This window comes from Arachis ipaensis, chromosome B2 (genome assembly GCF_059453495.1).
Source record: "Arachis ipaensis isolate K30076 ecotype BB chromosome B2, ASM5945349v1, whole genome shotgun sequence".
Taxonomy (NCBI): domain Eukaryota; kingdom Viridiplantae; phylum Streptophyta; class Magnoliopsida; order Fabales; family Fabaceae; genus Arachis; species Arachis ipaensis.
Genome location: NC_142437.1, coordinates 121773384 through 121788739, shown reverse-complemented (window position 1 = coordinate 121788739; position 15356 = coordinate 121773384). Strand labels below are relative to the sequence as shown.

The following is a 15356-nucleotide window of genomic DNA, read 5'->3' as shown; positions in this document are numbered from 1 at the left end:
GTGAATGCGTAAATTAGGAAAGAGTCTGTATTTTTGGCTTAGGAAAAGTGTTAAGTATGGCTTGTGTTAATGGAGTAATGGTTAGTGGTTTAGGGTCTGTGTTGGTGATGATTTAGTGTTTTTCATGTTCCTTGTTAATTTTTGTATAAGGTTTGGCGATCCTTGCACTTCTAAGATGGAGGGTCCTCCGATGACGTTCATTTTTCATCATGGTGGAAGCTTTAGAAATGATGAGAAAGGAAGTAGAATATACGAACCAGATAATACGGAAGTGTTGGTGGGGGTGGATGGGGATACATTGGATGTATTTTTTGTTAAAGGATACTATAAGCAACTGGGATATGCTGGGGGGGGTTTATGTTGGTGGAAGGTTCCTTGGCTGTCGCTTGAGAAAGGGCTGAGGAAGTTGGAGACTGATAAAGACTTGCTGAAACTGTGTAAGACCTGTAGGAGGAATCACAATGTGATGAACATGGAGTTTCAGAGCCACACGTGGTGGAATGCATGAGTGAGGAAGATGATGTCATCTTGCCAACCAATGCACCCTTCTTGAAGCTGCCCAGCACACAGCCTGCAATGCAAGCAAGGAAAGTTGCATCCCAGCCCACAATGAGCCACTCACAGAGGGAGTCAACAAAGCCTCTGCATCCCACTCCCAAAAATAAAGCCAAAGCCACTCCCAACTCTGCTGGACCCAGTCCTCACCACAAGAACATGGACTATGCTAAGCCCAAGACAAGGTCTTCCCAGCAAGCAGAGAAGCCCAAGGAAAAGCCCAATTCTGAGCCCAGTGAAAAGCCCACTAAGAAGCCCATTTCTGCCCCCACCAGAAAGTGTAGTGAGACTGAATCCGACTGTGACTCCTGGCACTCGGAAGATATGGATAAGGTCCTGGACTCTGATGAGGAGGAGCCTACTGTTTATACACCATACAATGAAAAGGCAAAATTTGGAACTCTGAAGCTTGAGGTTAGCATGATCTTTAAGTCCAAACAACACTTCATGAATGCCACTAGAGATTATACCATACAATGGGGTAGGAATATCAATTTCATTAAAAATGATAATGTGAGAGTGAGGGCTGTATGTAAAACAGAGGGATGTCCATGGGTTGTTTATTGTGCATGTAATAAGCAGAATGGGGTATGGCAGATTAAGACACTAGTTGATGAACATAGTTGTCCTAGAAAGAGAAAGAACAGGGCTGCAACACAAGAGTGGACATTAGGTAAGCTGGTTCCTAAGCTTAGAAAGCACCCAACTATGAAGCATAGAGAGGTATATGACTGGTTTGTCAGGAAGTGCAACGTTAAGCTTAATAGGACCTGCATTACTAGGGCCTTAAAGGCAGCAAGAAAAGTAGTGGAAGGGGATGAAGTTGAACAATACGGACTGATCTGGGATTATGCTAACCAACTCTGGACCACCAACCCAGGTTCAACAGTTCAGGTTGGAGTCATTCCCATGCCTGAGGGTCCTCCACAATTTCAAAGGTTCTATGTATGTCTGGAGGCGTGTAAGAAAGGATTCAAGGCCGGGTGTAGACCGTTAATTGGCTTGGATGGCGCCTTTTTGAAGAGCTTGCATGGAGGGCAGCTGCTGACCGCTTGTGCCCAGGACGCTAACAATCATGTTTTCGTCATAGCTTATGCGTTTGTGGATGTTGAGAACAGAGATAACTGGCACTGGTTTCTTGAGATGTTGCAGAATGATATCGGTGAATACAGAGAAAATGGTTGGGCCTTCATTTCGGATATGCAGAAGGTAAGGACCTTTTTGCTTCACGAAATGAATTTTAAGGACTTATTTGACTGCTTTAATTTCTTTTAGGGACTAGTTTGATTTAATGAAATACGTAGTTGGACTTGTTTGATTTAATGAACATGCAATTTCATTGCTGATTCACTGCAAACTGTTGTTGACGAAATGTTATGTTGCAGGGATTGATCCCAGCCATGCAGGATGTGATGCCACGAGTTCACCACAGATTTTGCGTCTGGCATCTGTGGAGGAATTTTTCTAAACAGTGGGGCAGTATACAATTGAAGGAGCTGCTGTGGGAATGTGCTAGGTCTAGAACCGTTACTGAGTTTGAAAGAAATATGAAGAGGGTGAAGGTGTTGAATGAACGAGCCTGGGCTTATCTGGATAAGTGGCCGAGAGAAGCATGGACGAAATCTCATTTTCGTGAAGGGCCTAAAATGGACACTATCTGTAACAACGCCTGTGAATCATTTAATGCAAGGACCAAACATGATAGGGGTAAGCCTATCCTTACACTGGCGGAGGAGGTTAGGAGGATCATAATGAAATCCATGATTGACAATAGGGAGAAACTGGCCAACTACCAAGGTCTTCTGCCTCCAGTGCAACAGAGCAGGCTGGAGGCAATGACAAAGCTTTCTCAGCATTGGAGCCCACAATGGAGTGGTGATCAGAATGAGGAGTTATACGAGGTTCACGGCTGGCCAACAACAATGGTTGTTGACTTAGGAAATCGAACTTGCACATGCAGATTCTGGCAATTGACAGGTATAAATTCTCACCCTATATTAAGATTAAGATTCTGAAGTGTACTTTTCTTACACTGCAAAACTATGTCTGAGATATTAACTGCTGCCACAGGTATGCCTTGTATGCATGCCATATCCTGTATACAAGATAAGAATGATAAGAGGGCTGAGGATTACTGCCATGAGTGGTTAAGCATGGAATCATACCGAAAAACGTATGCTTTCCATGTTAATCCAGTCAAGGGCCAAGAGTTATGGGAAAAAACAGGTCGTCCTGCCCCAGTTCCCCCTCCAATTAAGCCCAAACCAGGTAGACCGACAAAGAACAGAAGAAAAGACAAAGATGAGGGAGGATCTGGGTCCAAGACAAGAATGAAGAGAAAATATAACCCCATCCGATGCATGTTCTGTAGTGAGGTTGGACACAACAAGAGAACATGCCAGAAGAAGAAACAGGCTGATGCTGAAGAAGAATCACGTTTAATGCAGCTGCAACTGGCTTTAACTAACCCGAACACAGATGTACCAAATGAGCTCCCTTCTGATGTACCAAACGAGCTCCCAACTGATGCTGATAGTGCAACTCTGCATAATCCACTCCCTCTGTCTGTTTCCCCACCACCAAAGCGGTCAAATGCAACCACTGAAACAACACCGGTTTGCTTTACTGCTTTAACTTCAATTTCATTTCACTACAGCTGTTTAGTTTCTCAGTTTGGTGTTTACCATGTCATGCAGGCTAAAATGAGGGGAAGACCACCAAAGCTTCAAGTTTGTAAGGGAAAAGGGAAAAGAGCTGCCTCTCCCCAACCTGCTCCCCCAATAGCAAAAGCTCCAATTTCTGCTGGAACAATTAGAGGATCTAGTGCTGCCACAACCAAGAAGCTTGCAAGTTTTATGACCTTCGTCCCGACTCCAGGGTTCAAACGGCCTAGGAAGAAAGACGACGCCATCTGAAGCACATCCATCTAAACATATGCAACCTTTTTTTTTTGTTCTAGGCTTTAGACTAAGAAAGACATGTTTATGTTTCTGTTAAACAATATCTAGCATCAATGTTTTGTAATGACTCTATTTTGGGTGCATGTTATGCCTTGGTATGAAGTGTTTCTGTTGAATCACTTTTAGGAATTCTACTACCTTTTGTTATGAAACTTCATATTAAGAAATTTAAGAAACTTTATTATCTTGTTATGTGTCTGGTTTGCCATTTGCTTCTTTACATTTTATCTTTTCACCACAGGTTATCCAAAAACCAAATAGCCATTGATAAACTCTGGTTTCAGATTACAATACTTTAGCAAGGGTACTGGAAACAACAAAACCAGCCCTACTTGTACATATCTGAGATGCAAACTAACACTCCTACTAAGATGACTAGCATCACAATAGTGAACATGAAGCACAATAACATTCTGTGTGCTCTAACTTCTGCTTCTAAACTACCTATTCTCCATGCTAACTTAATCTTCCAATCTTCATAGTCAATGTCCAGTTCTCCTTCCATTTCTGGGACACCCCTGGAACCCTCTGCAACAGCTACATCTTCATTTTCTTCCACCCATTTAAAAAAATTGCAATGGTTCCCTTTCTGGAAAAATTGAACAACAGTGTAAAGCCCAGAACAAGAGTAGAAGCCAACATCATGCTATGATTCATACAAAATTAAACTCACCCGATATCTTGCACAGGTATGGAACAACCGGTCTGGGTTCTTTGATGTCCCTGATTTCTTAATCAAGGTTTTCAAACCGCAGAAACAGGTTTCTTCATGGTTTTGTCTTCTTCTTCGCATGGACGAGCTCGATGTATAACTACTCTGTGACGGCGATGGAAACCCACGACCGGCCCCTCCACTTCCGCTTCCCATCATGGCGCCGAGACCAACTTCCTCCTGCAAGCACAACACCTGGGTCTGCGACAACGCTCAATCAACGGAACCATGTTCTTCGAAGGTTGGGAATTAGGGTTTTTTAATCTCACACTTGGGGACCAAATTGATGCAACACACTAAACATATCTGGTCAGCAATACACACACCATGCCAGGTGTTAGGGTGGGCAGCCAAGTCACACTCCACGTCAGCAGTTTCTAACGGCGACGTCAGTGACCTAATGGAAGGACGAACGTGGTTTCCATTTAAATCTTTCGGGGATTAATTTGATTAAAAAAAACATTCGGGGACGAAAATGAAGATCGAGTGATCTTTCAGGGACTAATTTGAGTATTAACCCACTTTTTAATCTTATTTTATTACATATGTATTGAATGTTTTTTGGCTGGCTTGGCTATTCTTCATCTAGCTCTTTGAGTTAGCATCTATTTGATTTGGCTCCAATATAGGTATATAGCAAGTGGCCCTTGGATTCGGGGTATAAATTTTAGATTTTATTAAGAAAATGGAAAAAAAATATAAAGTTGGATTAGAAGCAGAAAACAATAATAATGTAAAGCAAGTTTATTAAACTAGGAAAAAAAAAAGATAAAAGAATATGTTAAAAATAATTAATTTTTTTCACTTTTTAGAATATATTTAATTGCAAATACAAGTTAAAATTGTAAAAATTTTGTTTTCTCTTATATAAGATTTAAATGAAAATAGAAAAAAATTAGTTGAAAAATTAATACAAGAAACAGACAATATGAAAATACCACATACATCAAACACATTATTTCAAAAATATATCTATAAAAATTTTAAATTTTAATTTTTAAAAAGATTAAAATAATTTTATAATTAATTTTTAAAAGAACAAAACAATTTTTGAAGATTGATTTTAAAAAACTAAAATACCTTTTAGTTTATTTTTAAAGGACTAAGATATCCTTTTAAGCATTAATTTAAAAAATACTAAATAATCCTTATATAATTAACTGAGGTTGATTTATTATATTAGCAATTATGAATTTAAATTTAACTTTAAAAATATTAAAATAACTTTTTATTTAATTCTAAAATAAGTAAAATAATATTTTAAGATTAATCTTACAAACATTAAAATTAACCTTTTAAAATTAAGGTTATTTAATTATATTAGAAATTATAAAATTCAACTTTTAAGAATACTAAAATAAAGATAGAGTTTGTTTTAGGAGATTAAAACGTCATTTAGCATAAATTTAAATAATTTTATTTTGATACTGTCATTATAAAATAATTTTACACATGTATCCAATTATATAATGATATGCCAAATAAAATAACTACGTTTCATATTAATAGTATGAATGGTCATTAAAAAGAAAGAATGTAATTGAACGACTATATAAAATATTTTACACTATCAGTGTATTAAATTTTAATTTAAAAAGACAAAAATATCATGATTTTTTATTGAATTATAAATTAGAAATTTGAATTGAAGTTTTAAAACACTAAAATACCATGTCAATTATTTTAGTCAAAAGAATCACAAATTGAAATATTTTTAAAATAACTAAGAAAATTCTCTTATGAAATTAGAAGAGATTTTATAAAATAAAGAATAAAATATTAGAACTAAAATGATAAATATTTAATTAGAATATTTTTTGAACAACACACTTTTATGATTTTTTTGAATTCTTTTGATTACTAAACACAATTTTTATAAATTGTTACATTTGATAATGTCTTGAAGTTAAATTTTGGATTTTGTATGTGTAGTTCATAGATAAAATTATTGAATTTTTATACCTGGTCTATTAGGCTGCATTTGTTTCTAAAAATAGGATAATACAAGATATTGAGAATAAGACATAAATGACAGAAACACAAATTTTTGTGTTGTATTCTATTTGATGATAAACTATAACAAATTATAAAATTTAATTTATTCTCATTTTTTTTATTAAAAAAATTTTGAGACAAAAAATATAATAATAAAAAATATAATTATAAAAAATTAATAAAAATAATAAAAAAAATAAAAAATAAGTTGTGTCCATTGTAAGTGTCTTCGTGTTTTTTCTGTTAGGATGAACACAAAATACACTAATTCATTATCTTTAGACACATTACTTCTGTCCATATCTTATCTGTCAAATATAATTTTATGTCTCTGTGTCCCTGTTTCTATGTTCTGTCTTTGTAAACAAACCAATTTTAGTGATCAAGCTTAGTTTGAGAAGACTTGACGCAATAATAATATCTAATATTCTTAAATCTTTTAGTGATTTGAATAATTATTTAGTTTGAGAATACTTGAAAAAATAACATTTTGTAACACTATTTTATAAAAAAATATCATTTACAATGCACTGTTAACTATAAGTTTCAACCAAAAAATATTTATCTCCTTTAATATTGATTAATACTAAAGGAGCAATTCAACTATTAAAAAATATAAACATAATTGATCATTACAAAATGAAGCCATATTATTTCAAAAAAATTATTATTTTCATAATAAATATTTAATTAATAATTTTGTGCCAAATAAAATTATACATTCAAATATCACTTAAAAATTATAACATTGATTTTTGTGTTTTCATCTCTAGATATAGATTATAATTTTAATTAATTTTTTATTATCACTATTGGCATAAAAACTCATACTTTTTTGTAATTTTTTTTACCATGACATAAATTTAGTATTTGTTAAATGTATGACAAAAATATGCTATGCATATTTAAATAAGAAAATTAAAATTATTTAAAATATTTAAATTAAAATTGAATATTTGAATTTATTTATCTTATGAAGATAAAAAACTAAATTTTTTGTTAAATCCTGAGATAAAACAAATATTTTTTTTCCTCAAAAATAATCTTTAAAACAATTATTTAAGTTATATCAAAGCAAAAAATTTTAATATAACAAATAGCATGGCAATGATTTGTTGGCTCTCAAGTACTATTTAATGTTATTTAAGTACTATGATTATTATGTTATGTGTAAGTCTACAAGCTAGCAATGATAATTGGCTCGTGTAAAACTTTGAGCCATTTAATACTTTGTCAAACTACTTCTCATTGCACTAAAGAAAAATTACGTGTCCTTATATTTATGATTAAAATAGAATATCTGTACATTAATATCTGTACCTTATAATTTCCCATAAAAGATATATATATATAATAAAGATGTATAAGTAGAAGACTCTAGTATAAAATAATTAGCTCAATAATAATTTATATATATATAATAAAATTATATGTTGTATTGTGTATATATATACAAAGATAGAAAGAAGTATTAAAAATAAAGAGAGGGAGAATCGCATTTGTTTATTGTTACAATCTCAATATAATAAAGATGATTAATAATACTATTAATATTATATGTAAAGAGTAATAGAAAATAGAATTTAAAATACTTATAAAATAAAAGAAGAGAAAGAATTGTAGTAGAAATATAAAGAGAAGAGTATTTGATTGCAACATAAAAGAGAAGTATTCATAAGAAGAGAAAGAGAGGTGATTTGTCTACTACTTTTTTTTTTCCTGTACGAATACTTCATATCAAGTTCTTATTTATAGGCAAACACATGGCATCATTTTCAAACATTATTTAATAAGATTCCCTTTGAAAACCTGAGACTTGTGGAAAATGGGAATCCACCTCAGGCAATCTTATCACAACACTCCCCCTTGGATGACCATTTAGGATTATTGCCTCGTTAAAACCTTACTAAAGAAAAACCCAGTGGGAAAAAAAACCTTAGTGAAGGAAAAAGAGTACAATATCCTTTAGTGATGGGGACTGCCTCATTAAAAACCTTGTCAAGAAAAACCCAATGGGAAAAAAAACCTGACCAAGGGAAAAAGAGTACAGTCTCCCCCTCTTGCCGACATCATTTAATGTCTCGAAATCGGCGCATTCCAATCTCATGTACCAATCTTTCAAAGGAGGATTTTGGGAGTGACTTTGTAAATAAATCTGCCAGATTGTCACTTGAACGGATCTGTTGGACATCAATTGTCCCTTGATTTTGAAGGTCATGAGTGAAGAAGAATTTGGGAGAAATATGCTTTGTTCTATCACCTTTGATGTATCCACCCTTAAGTTGAGCAATGCATGCTGCATTATCTTCAAACAGGACAGTTGGAGCTATCTTATGATCAATCAGTCCACATGATGATAGAATATATTGAATCAGACTCCTCAGCCAAAAACACTCGCGACTAGCTTCATGAATCGCTAGTATTTCAGCATGATTAGAGGATGTTGCAGCAATCGTCTGTTTCGTGGACCTCCAAGATATAGCTGTACCACCATATGTGAACAGGTATCCTGTTTGAGATCTCCCTTTATGTGGATCAAACAAGTATCCGGCATCTGCATAGCCAACTAGTTGTGACTTGGATCCATAGGGATAAAACAATCCCATATCAACCGTTCCATGAAGATATCGAAAAATTTGTTTGATTCCACTCCAATGTCTTCTGGTTGGAGAGGAACTATACCTTGCTAGTAAATTCACCGCGAATGATATGTCAGGTCGCGTATTATTAGCAAGATACATTAGCGCTCCAATGGCACTAAGATATGGTACTTCAGGACCAAGGATATCTTCATTTTCTTCTTTAGGACGAAATTGATCCTTTTTCATATCCAAGGATCTTACGATCATTGGTGTACTTAATGGATGTGACTTATCCATATAAAATCTTTTCAAGATCCTTTCTGTGTATGTTGTTTGATGAATAAAGATCCCACCTTTTATATGCTCGATCTGCAGGCCGAGACAAAACTTAGTCTTTCCAAGATCTTTCATCTCAAACTCTTCTTTTAGAGTTTTTATAATTGTTGGAATCTCTTCAGGAGTCCCAATAATATTTAAATCATCAACGTACACAGCAATTATAATGAATCCAGATACAGATTTCTTTATGAAAACACACGGGCAGATATCATCATTCTTGAATCTGTTTTTGGCCAGATACTCAGTAAGACGATTATACCACATTCGTCCAGATTGCTTTAGACCATATAAAGATCTTTGTAATTTGACTGAGTATAACCCTTGCGAATATTCATTGGATGGTTTGGATATCTTTAGTCCTTCAGGGACTTTCATATAGATATCCCGATCTAATGAGCCGTACAAATAGGCTGTTACCACATCCATTAAATGCATATGCAGTTTATGATATGCAGATAAACTGACCAAATAACGCAATGTTATCGCATCCACTACAGGGGAATACGTTTCTTCATAATCTATGTCGGGCCTTTGTGAAAAACCTTGTGCCACAAGTCGGGCTTTATAGCGCACAACTTCATTTTTCTCATTTCGTTTTCTCACAAATACCCACTTATATCCAACAGGTTTTACATCTTCTGGTGTACGGACTACAGGTCCAAAGACTTCACGTTTTGCAAGTGAGTCTAATTCAGCCTTCATGGTTGCTTCCCATTTTGGCCAATCATTCCTTTGTCGACATTCTTCGACTGATCCTGGCTCAAGATCCTTACTTTCATGCATGATATTTAACGCCACATTATATGCAAATATTTCATTGACAATTGTCTTATTTCGGTCCCATTTCTCTCCTGTAAAGACATAATTTATCGAGATCTCGTCATTTTCACAATTTTCAGGTACCTGAACGTCTTCTGGCGTTATATCAGAATTTTGGACAACTGCAGGTGTCTTTACTATGTCTTTTTCAACAGGAATCGTATTTACCTCTTTTCTCTTTCGAGGATTTTTATCTTTGGAACCGACAGGCCTGCCACGCTTCTGGCGTGTATTTGCTTCAGTGGCAGTTTGTCCAACTGGGACATCAATTCGAATTGGGACATTTTCCGCCCTGCCACGCTTCTGGCGTGAATTCGCTTCAGTAGCTACTTGTCCTACTGGGACATCAATTCGAATTGGGGCATTTTCCGCTGGTATATAAGATTTGGTTATCCTCTTTGTATCGGAAAATGCATCAGGCAATTCATTTGCTATTCTTTGCAAATGTATAATCTTTTGAACTTCTAATTCACATTGCGCTGATCGAGGATCTAAATGCATCAACGATGATGCATTCCAATTAAGTTTCTTTTCAGGAAACTTATTCTCTCCCCCTAATGTTGGAAATTTTGATTCATCAAAATGACAATCTGCAAACCGGGCTTTAAACACATCACCAGTTTGTATCTCAAGATACCTCACTATAGAGGGAGAATCATATCCAACATATATCCCCAATTTTCTTTGGGGTCCCATTTTGGTGCGATTAGGTGGCGCAATGGGAACATATATCGCACACCCAAATATTCTTAAATGGGAAACATTTGGCTGCTGGCCAAAAGCTAATTGCATAGGAGAGAACTGATGGTAACTCGTTGGCCTCAAACGAATAAGTGCTGCAGCATGTAAAACTGCATGCCCCCAAACCGAGGTTGGGAGATTTGTTCTCATAAGCAAGGGTCTAGCAATTAATTGGAGACGCTTAATAAGTGATTCTGCTAACCCATTCTGTGTGTGAACATAAGCTACTGGATGTTCAACACTTATTCCATTAGCCATACAATAAGCATCAAAAGCTTGGGAAGTAAATTCACCAGCATTATCAAGACGAATTGCTTTAATTAGATTTTTTGGAAATTGTGCTTTTAATCGAATAATTTGAGCCAGTAATCTCGCAAACGCCAGGTTGCGAGAAGATAATAAGCACACATGTGACCATCTTGAAGATACGTCTATTAGGACCATAAAATATCTAAAAGATCCACATGGTGGATGAATAGGTCCACATATATCACCTTGAATCCTTTCTAGGAATTCAGGGGACTCAAATCCAATCTTTACCGGTGATGGCCTTAAAATTAACTTCCCTTGAGAACATGCAGCACAACAAAATTCACTAGATTTAAGAATCTTCTGGTTCTTTAGTGAATGTCCATGAGAGTTTTCAATAATTCTCCTCATCATGGTTGTTCCCGGATGACCCAAACGGTCGTGCCAAGTTATGAATTCATTTGGGCTAGTAAACTTCTGGTTTACAGTGGCATGTGATTCAATTGCACTAATCTTAGTATAATACAACCCAGATGAAAGAGAGGGTAATTTTTCTAATATAATTTTCTTATTTGAATCATGAGTTGTAATACATAAATACTCATGATTTTCCTCATTCATAGTCTCAATATGATATCCATTTCGGCGAATATCTTTAAAGCTCAACAAGTTTCTTCGAGACTTGGTAGATAACAGTGCATTATTTATTATAAATTTTATTCCTCCAGGAAACAAAATTATAGCTCTTCCGGAGCCTTCTATCACATTGCCTGAGCTAATAATAGTGTTAACATATTCCTCTTTTGGCACAAGATGGGTAAAATATATATCACTTTTGAGAATAGTGTGCGAACTTGCACTATCCGCAAGGCATACATCTTCATTACATATCCTTGCCATTCTCTTCAAAAACAAATAATAATTAAATGAATAGTATGCACAGTTAAATTAAATACTTGATCAGAATTATTTTTCTAAGAAACACTGTACATAAAATAATGTCATATACTGAAATTTTATTTTAAAATTTGACACAATTAATAATTTCAAAATTCATAAATATTAATATTTCATTATTTATGTACATCACATTTGAAACTTAAATACATAGAAAATACAACTTAACAATAAGTTCTTTACATTATTTATTTACATATATACTTCACCATCCCACATATTAAACTATTCCATCATTGATCAAATGACCAATATTTCCTTCAGGATCCTCAAAGAAATCAGATACATCATAATGAGTGGTGGAGTTCTCAACATCATTTGAAACAAAATTTGTTTCCTTTCCTTTGTCGTTCTTTTTCAAAGATGCCTGGTAAAGATCGACTAGATGCCTTGGGGTACGACAGGTACGTGACCAATGGCCCTTTCCACCACAGCGGAAACACTTCTCCTCGGTTGATTTATTCTGCCCGATATTCCTTTCTTTGTCCCACTTCTGGTGAGATCCTCTCTTTTGAACATAATTCTTTTTCCTTCCATAATTTTTCTTGTTATTAAAAGCTTGCCATTTACCTCTTCTGGGGTAATGATTTGCCGCATTTACTTCAGGAAATGGGGCGGCGCCAGCTGGGCGCGCTTCATGATTTTTTAATAACAACTCATTGTTGCGTTCGGCAACAAGAAGGCAAGAAATTAACTCAGAATATTTTTTAAACCCTTTCTTTCGATACTGCTGCTGCAGGAGCACATTCGAGGCATGGAAGGTTGAGAAAGTTTTCTTCAACATATCATGATCAGTTATTTTTTCCCCACACAATTTCATTCATGAGGTGATTCGAAACATTGCAGAATTATATTCGTTTATAGATTTAAAATCTTGTAAACGCAAATGCGTCCATTCATACCGGGCTTGAGGAAGTATCACCGTTTTCTGATGATTGTACCTTTCTTCAAGGTCTTTCCAAAGATCTGCAGGATCTTTTAATGTGAGATATTCATTTTTCAATCCCTCGTCAAGGTGACGACGGAGAAAAATCATGGCTTTAGCTTTATCCTTCTGGGATGCATTATTTTCAGTCTTAATGGTATCTCCAAGATCCATTGAATCAAGATGGATTTCAGCATCTAATATCCATGATAAATAATTGTTTCCAGATATATCAAGAGCATTGAATTCAAGATGAGAGAGTTTCGACATAATGAAAATTTGTTACCTGAGTCTTTCTAAAAATTTGATCAGAGTCTCGTGCTGATAACGTGTTGTAAAATAAAAGATATATATATATAATAAAGATGTATAAGTAAAAGACTCTAGTATAAAATAATTAGCTCAATAATAATTTATATATATATAATAAAATTATATGTTGTATTGTGTATATTTATACAAAGATAGAAAGAAGTATTAAAAATAAAGAGAGGGAGAATCGCATTTGTTTATTGTTACAATCTCAATATAATAAAGATAATTAATAATGCTATTAATATTATATGTAAAGAGTAATAGAAAATAGAATTTAAAATACTTATAAAATAAAAGAAGAGAAAGAATTGTAGTAGAAATATAAAGAGAAGAGTATTTGATTGCAACATAAAAGAGAAGTATTCGTAAGAAGAGAAAGAGAGGTGATTTGTTTACTACTTTTTTTTTCCTGTACGAATACTTCATATCAAGTTCTTATTTATAGGCAAACACATGGCATCATTTTCAAACATTATTTAATAAGATTCCCTTTGAAAACCTGAGACTTGTGGAAAATGGGAATCCACCTCAGGCAAAATAATTATTTTAATAAATAAAATAATTATAATAATTATTGAAATAAATAATTTAAAAAATATTTTTCTGTAAACAAGATATGTTATCATTTTTTAAAATAATAAAAAATATTAATAATTTAAATTGGATAAAATTCTTAAAAATAGAACGTTTCAAATAATAAAGAAGATGAACGATTTTAAATAATAAAGAATATAAACCATCTATTTTAAATGATAGGAAAGAAGATGAACTCTCTATTAAAAATAAACACATCAACACATTTACGTGAAAGCCCATAAGTGCATTATTAAATTACCTACTATTGATACAAAAAATTTTAAATTTTTCACCTACTCTCTTGAATATTAATTTTTAAATTCAAATTATATATATTTTAAATTTTGTTTGTTGTACGTAGAAATTTGAAATATAATTTAAATATAATTATATTTTAAATTTTATTTGTTGTACGAGAGTATATAAAAATTTGAAATATATTTAAATTTCATTTATTGCATAGGAATATATTTAAAAGATTGGAAGTTGATGCAGGATAAATAAAACAGAAAAAAAAATTGATAGGAGAATTGAAACAGTTATCTCCCACTCTTTCTCTATTTTATTTATTTCTATCAACTTCTCCTGACAATTGGCAAACCTCTCTGTTTTATTTATTCCTATCAAACTCTCATATGGCAAACTTCTCTGTTTTATTTATCCTTATCAAACTCTCCTAACCATTGGCAAACGGTTATCTCTCCCACTATTCCTCTGTTTTTTTTATCTCCCTAACACACAATTAAAACGATTATCTCTCATTCATTCTCTATTTTATTTATCCATCAACTTCACGCTTCCCATCTTTCAATTTGTAGAAGTGAGCACAATTACCGTATTTATTCTCATCATGAAACTTGAACATAGTACGAATTTTTTATTTTTCAAATTTAAATCAATCCAATTTGATCTATAATTTAATCTAAAATTTGTTATATAATCTTTTTTAGTACTAATTGATCAAATATATCCATTTTAATCTCTTTTACCAACCTTTTTAAGTACTAATTATATGCTAAAAATTTGGATTATTAATATTATTAATATTTTTTATTATTTTCATAAAATATATTTTTATATTTACAAATACATGTAAACGAGATATACGAAAATTGAAAAATTATATATATCTCGTTTACATATAAAATTATCTCGTTTACATTTATTTTAGTAAATATTTTTTAAATTATTTATTTCAATAATTATTATAATTATTTTATTTATTAAAATAAAAAAATGTAACACCCTCACTATCAGAAGTCACGCTTCCGGCTGTGCCACTCTGATAGCAAGAAGTATTACGACTACTTTACATACTAAATACTAAAATAGGAGCCTGTGACTCGACACTGTATCGCTGATTTCTTTGAAAACCAGAAATAAATACTTTATCTTAAAAAAAATACAAGTAGGCATAGATTCATATATAAGACTCCTTACATAATAACTCATAATATAATATACATATAAAACATACGACTCCTATCCCTCTTATAAACTTGTGATAACAAAGGTGAGGGAAGAAAATAATCTAATTAATACAACAACGTATATAAACCAAATGCATTATAACTCTCCATAATACTTCTTCATCCAGTTCCTGAAAAGGTAAAGCTGTAGGGGGTGAGAAC

At 33.3% G+C, this 15356-nt stretch overlaps 2 protein-coding genes across 2 annotated transcripts; both read left to right on the top strand.

Moving 5' to 3' along the window:
- Nucleotides 1–504: 504 nt before the first annotated feature.
- Nucleotides 505–2570, top strand: LOC107611306 (uncharacterized). Its single transcript, XM_088506241.1, has 2 exons — nucleotides 505–1764; nucleotides 1941–2570. Exons 1-2 carry the CDS (start codon nucleotides 505–507, stop codon nucleotides 2568–2570), a joined length of 1890 nt encoding a protein of 629 aa, XP_088362367.1.
- A 315-nt stretch (nucleotides 2571–2885) lies between these two features.
- Nucleotides 2886–3470, top strand: LOC107611305 (uncharacterized). The gene is made up of 2 exons (XM_021109651.2): nucleotides 2886–3170; nucleotides 3252–3470. The coding sequence occupies exons 1-2, from the start codon at nucleotides 2886–2888 to the stop codon at nucleotides 3468–3470; spliced, it is 504 nt and encodes a 167-aa protein (XP_020965310.2).
- Nucleotides 3471–15356: the final 11886 nt, after the last annotated feature.